Source organism: Petaurus breviceps, unplaced genomic scaffold (assembly GCF_028583685.1).
Source record: "Petaurus breviceps papuanus isolate PSGF00001 unplaced genomic scaffold, PetGlider_PUasm1.0 208, whole genome shotgun sequence".
NCBI lineage: Eukaryota > Metazoa > Chordata > Mammalia > Diprotodontia > Petauridae > Petaurus > Petaurus breviceps.
In genome coordinates, this window is record NW_027185852.1 from 21425071 (window position 1) to 21431070 (window position 6000).

Genomic DNA, 6000 nt, shown 5'->3' on the forward strand with positions numbered 1-6000 from the left:
GACTTTGGCTTCTCCAAGTACTTGAGTGTTTACATAACTCTTTTGCATTCTCAGTGTATTTTTTAATTTACAAGATACTTTTCAAAGTACTTTGGAGTTTATAGAGCATTAAGGAGCTAAGTGGCACCATATTGCATACAGTATTGGGCTTAGAGTCAGGAGGACCTGAGTTCAAATACAGCCTCAGACACTTCTTGGCTGTGTGACCCTGGACAAGTCACTTAAACCTGTTTGCCTCAGTTTCCTCATCTGTAAATGAAATGGAAATGGCAAACCACTCCAGTATCTCTGCCAAGAAAACCTACAATATCAACATCTTCAATTTCCAAAGAACTTTTCTTTATGCAAAACTATGGCAGCATCCCAGAAAACCTCAAACAGAAAATGGGGAACCCCTCATTTTGCAAAGGAGAAAACAGTCATCTGAAGAGGAGTGAAGCCCCAGGGTACACAGGTAGCAACAGAAGAGATGAGATTGGTTCCAAGCCAAACCCTAAGCATTTTCTTTAGGTCGCAGAGCTAGTTGAGTGGCTGAGCCCACTTGGGACCCAAGCCTCCTAACTGCCCTCTGGAACCTAAGATCACTCAATTCGGAATGAGAAGACCTGAGTTCAAATCAAGGCTCTTCTGCCCACCCCCTCTCTGGGCTTCAGCTTCACCTACAAAAGGCAATGGGTGGATTAGGCTGTCTCCAAATTTCCATCCAACCATCAATCTAGGATGTGGCTCCTGAGCTTGGTCTTGAAGTATGGTTAGTATGGTTTAGCCTATTATATAGGTGTGGTCCCTGTGACATTCTCAAGCCTGGGGGGAGGAGGGAGGGAAAGAAAGAGAGAGAAAGGTTTTATAGGGACCATCAAGCAGGCAGCTAGGTGGATAGAGAGCTCCAGTGGAGGCAGAAAGAGCTGAGTTCAAATCAAACCTTAGAAGTTGTGTGACTCTGGGCAAGTCACTTAACTTCTAACTGGGAATATTTAACATGGAGCAGAGAAAGCCCTGGGGAAACAACTGTCTTCCAGTACTTGAAGGACCATGACACAGGAGAGGGATGGGACTTGTGTTTGGGGACTGTGGGAATCAGCGGCTAGTGTGTGTGTGGGAGGGGGAGGGGGGGTTGTCCCCGCCTCGGGGAGGTGCTGTCTGAGTTCTCTGAGAGGTGAAGGCTGGAGGGGAAGCGAATCAAGGTTGCCACATGTGAGTTGGGTTGAGGAATATTTGGTTTCCTGCAGGGGACCCTTCCTGATCCGCCTCCTCAACGCCCCCCCCCCCCAACAATTCTCTTGTACTTCAGTATCTGTTCTGTTATTCATATGTGTTGTCTGCCTTAATAGAACGACAGAAATCATTTCATTTTACTGTTTGTACCCTCAGTGACTAGCACCCCCTAGCAACAAGGACTAGGCATATAGTAGGTGCTTTAAGAAAACCATGGCAAGACCTATGTGAACTGATGCAAAGTGAAGTGAGAAGAACTCAGAGATTATTGTTCACAGTAACATCAATATTGTAATGATGATCAGCTGTGAAAAATTCAGGTACTCTGATCAATGCAATGATCCAAGATAATTCCAAAGGATTCATGATGAAAAATGCTATCCACATCCAGAGACAGAACTGACGGACTCTGAGTACAAATCGAAGTATAGTTTCTTCACTTTTTCTTGCTTTTATTTTTTGTGACATAACTAATATGGAAATGTGATTTCACGTGTATAATTAATGTATTGCTTGATTTCTCCATGGGTGGGAGAAGGGTAGGATGAAATAAATGAAAGCATCCTGTTCTACTTTTGGACAGTTATTAAGCACTGGAAGTTTTTCCTGCCATCAAATTGAAATTGGCCTCTTAGTGGCTTGTCCCTTGCTCTTGCTTCTGCTCTCAAACAAGTCCCATGCTTCTTCTAGGTCACAGTCCTTCAAGTTCTTGAAAACAGTTGTGTCGCCCCAGAGCCTTTTTTGCTCCAAGCTAAATATGCCCAGTTAGACAGAGATTAAGTGACTTGTTCAGGATCACACAGTATCTGAAGTTAGATGTGAACCCTCTTCCTGCCTCCAAGGCTCTCTGTCCACTCACCACCTACCTGTCTGCTTGATAATCTCTACAAAACATCCCTCTTATTCTCTGTCTCATTCTTTCTTTCTCTCACCCAGGTAGGTTGAACCCCAATAAATAAAAATAATCAATTTTTGTGTTTTTTTTTTACTAAGGTCAAAAAAAGATCCCTAAGTGGAATGAACTGGTTCTTAGTAGATATAGGGAGTTGCAGGCTTGATAACAGTTTCCAGAAGAAGGATATAGATAGTGAGAAAATAAAATTGATACTGTCTCCATTTTCTAAATTGAGTTTATTCTGTATTATTGTCAGCATTTTGTATACTTCCCAAGTCAGGTTTCTTTGTCTCTGAGTTAAGCTCAGAAGTTGATTTCCTCTCTGAGTTAATTAAGTTTAGAGGTTCATTTTTCCTGCTAATTACTATTCTATTCTTGTGTAAAGGAAATCTGTTATCCTTGAAGGACACAGGTAGATGCCAGGGAGTCTATTAATCTCTGCAACACTGACTGTGCTTCGAGAAAGTTTGATCTGTTATCGCTGTGACACTAGCCACACAGGTAGACACCACCAGTGAGCTTTCCATAGTGAAAGATGGAAGGAGGGATTGTTGCTAGCCCCATATTTCAAATTTCCAGCCAATCATATTGTTTTCCCATCTGTGATGCTACAGGCTTTGTAGCCAGTCAGATTGTTTCCCCCATCTATGATGCTGCCTTTTGGCTTTTGGATACTTCTCCTTTTGTCTGTAAAACTGATCTCTCTGCCCTCATTCTACATCTTTTGGCTTGCTGAGGGGCTAAAGACCCCTTTAATTGGTAATAGCCATCCTCATGAATAAATTGCCCATGCTTGAAATTTAGTGCCTCAGTTTGCCTTAATTTCAATCATGACAAGTCAGAAAATTGGTAGAGAGGATAGGAGAATATCATTTGAGACAGTATTAAGTCTTCATCCCCTCTTCTGGGGTGTAACAAGAGACAGCCTGGCATTGTGGAAAGAGCCACAAACTTGGAGCTGAGAATGCAGAGAGGCCATTGATCCCAGCTTGAAAACAGAGCAGCTGAATTAACTGGGACAGCTCCCATGGCTTCTCCAGGGCTTTTTCCTGATCTCCAGTTACTCATTTCTAGACAGCAGCCTAAAGCTTCCAAACCACTTTGCTCACATGAGGTAGAGAGCATCAATGTTACTGATTCCTCATTTTGCAGATGCAGATGCTGAGACTCAGAGACAAAAGGTGACTTATGTGAGGTCACACAAGTAAACCACAGAGTCAGGACTCAAACCCAGGGCTCTGACTCCTAATTCAGCATGGGTTACCTGTGAAATTCCCTACCTCCTGTCTAGCCTGTCACCATCTTCCTTCCTCCCTTCCTCCCCCTTCCCCCCCAGTCCCACTTTGGTCACAAGGCCCTAGTTAGGTTGAAAGCATCTCCAGACCACACACACACACACACACACACACACACACACACACACACTCACTCACTCACTCACTTCCTGATACACCTGGCTCAGTCCTGACACAGGCTCTATACATTCCCCTCAATCTATACTTTAATACACCAAAACCCAGAAAATCTTTTTTTTTTTTTAAAAAGGATGGATAGGAGGCCTCTTCCCAAATGCCACCCACTTGCAGTTTGCTTGGGTTGGTTGACCTTTGCCTAGTTAAACCAAGAGTTCTCGTTGGAACCTCACATTAACTGATTTCTTGAAGCAAAAGTGTGTCCCGGGTGTGTCCCAGCCAATTTCTGGGGCTAGCGCCAGGCCGATGTGTTGAGCTGAAATCCCAGTTTTGTGGTGTCTTCTTTCTCTCCCAAATTTTCCCTCCCTATGTCCCCCATGTCCCTTGCTTCCCCTTACTTTGAATCACTAGGCTTCTCTGGAGGGCATGGCTCACACCATGGTCTTGGACATCTTTGTGAAGAACTTGAGGGAGGGGGGTCAGAACTGTGATCAAAAGGTTGAAAATTCTTCCCTTTGTTAAAGGGGATGAGCCGCTGCCTAAAAAGAGCAAAAACAAAATATGGGGAGGGAGAAGAAAACACTAGTAGATTAAAACAACTGGTTGGCCTATAAATGCTCATTATAATAGCGATTGTGTCATAGCTTTAGAGCTAGACAGAATCTTAAAGGAGCCCCTTTTCCACGGATGTTGAAATTGTGGCCAAAGAAAGATTAGCAATGGCTCCCAAGTCAAACACTGTAGTAAGAGGCTGAGATTTGAACTCAGGACCTTTGACTCCTATGCCAGGACTCCATTCACTGTACCAATGTGCTATCTAACTCTGTTCATCCACAGTGCTTTATGGAAGAATATTGGGGATAATTATCCTCTTTGGACAAAGGAGGAAAACAGAAGCGATGAAGTATGGATAGAATGCTAGACTCACAGTGACAAGACCTGGTTGAGTTGTGGCTGCAATGCTATGGGGTCAAGTTACTTTCCTTCTTAGATCTGGTTTCTTCCTGTCAAATTTAATTCAACAAATATTTATAAATGTCCACTAAGAGCAGCTAGGTGGTGCCATAGGGCACAGAGCACTGGACCCGGAGCCAGGAAGATTCATCTTCCTGAGTTCGTATCCAGTCTCACACACTTAATATCTGTGTGACCTTGGGCAAGTCACTAACCCTGTTTGCCTCAGTTTCTTCATCTGTAAAGTGAGCTGGAGAAGCAAATGACAAACCACTCCAGTGTCTCTGCCAGGAACACCCCAAATGGAGTCACAGAGAATCAGACATGACTGAAAAATGATTCAACAGCAATAGCAGCAGACAAGAATTAGGCACCAAGGAGGCAAAGACCCCTATTCTGAATAAGAATATCTGTGATTGGAAGACCTCAAAGGCCCAAATCCATTCCAGCTGAAACCTGACTTAGACTATCAATCAGTAAGCATTTATTAAGTGCCTACCATGTACCAGGAACTGGACTAAGTACAAAGACAAAATGAAATAGTTCCTGTCCACAAGGGGCTTTCCTTTACATTCTATTAATATGGACAAAATATACCGTTAAGTGTGTACAAAATAAAGAAATTAAATAAATACAAGATAATTGGGAGGGGGTCAGGAAAAGTCCCCTGTAGGAGATGGCAGTTGGGCTGAACTTTGAAGGAAACTAGGTATTCTAAAGGATAGGGGTGAGGGAGGCATGGGTCATACCCTATGCAGATACACAGAGATGGGAAATGGAGCATTGTGTCTGAACCAGAATGCCCTCTGTTTCTCTAAGCTATATTTTAAGCTCCTCAAGAGTATAGACCAGTGATGTCAAACTCAAATAGAATCTGGGACCACTAATCCATACATAAGTATCCTTGCACCATATATTGACTTAGTTTCAATATGTAATATTATCCATGTTTTATTGTATCTTTATTTATTTTGTGGATAGAGTATCAGGGATCTGAGTTCAAATTTGGCCTCAGACACTTACTCATACTCTGGGTAAGTCACTAAACCCTGTTTGCCTCAGTTCCTCATCTGTAAAATAGGGACACATTAGAGAAGGAAACCACTCCAGAATCTGTCAAGAAAATCCCATGGACAAAGTCTGTGGGGTCACATAGAGTCAGATATAACTGAATGACAACAAATACATCTTAACTTGGTTCAGTTCAACTATGACAACAGAAAGACAATTGCTGCTACTAGTAATCCTGATGAGGGCATCAACCTTTCTTCTACTCTGTTTTCTTGTAGGTAACCGATGAAAGGAGGAAGAACTGGTGGCTTGTGGCTAGTGTTCTTTAACTAGCACTTTAGGGCCGACTGTGTTGCCAAGGGAAAAACAAGAGAGAAAGATGAACCTTCTCTGTGGCAGAGTGGGAGGCTCTAGGGAGTCTGGTTAATTGGGTAGCTTCCTAATCATTTCTGTGTCTATGTCTATGTATATGTCTGTGTCTATGTTTGTGTCTGTGTCTATATCTGTGTCTGT

At 42.9% G+C, this 6000-nt stretch overlaps 1 protein-coding gene across 1 annotated transcript in view; it reads right to left on the reverse strand.

Moving 5' to 3' along the window:
• The window catches only part of LOC138165133 (ciliary microtubule-associated protein 2-like), a 46623-nt gene that overhangs the window by 4596 nt on the left and 36027 nt on the right, over positions 1 to 6000 (reverse strand). The window contains exon 10 of the mRNA XM_069093286.1: positions 3958 to 4061. Coding sequence (XP_068949387.1) covers positions 3958 to 4061 — 104 coding nt within the window. The remainder of the gene's footprint in view (positions 1 to 3957; positions 4062 to 6000) is intronic.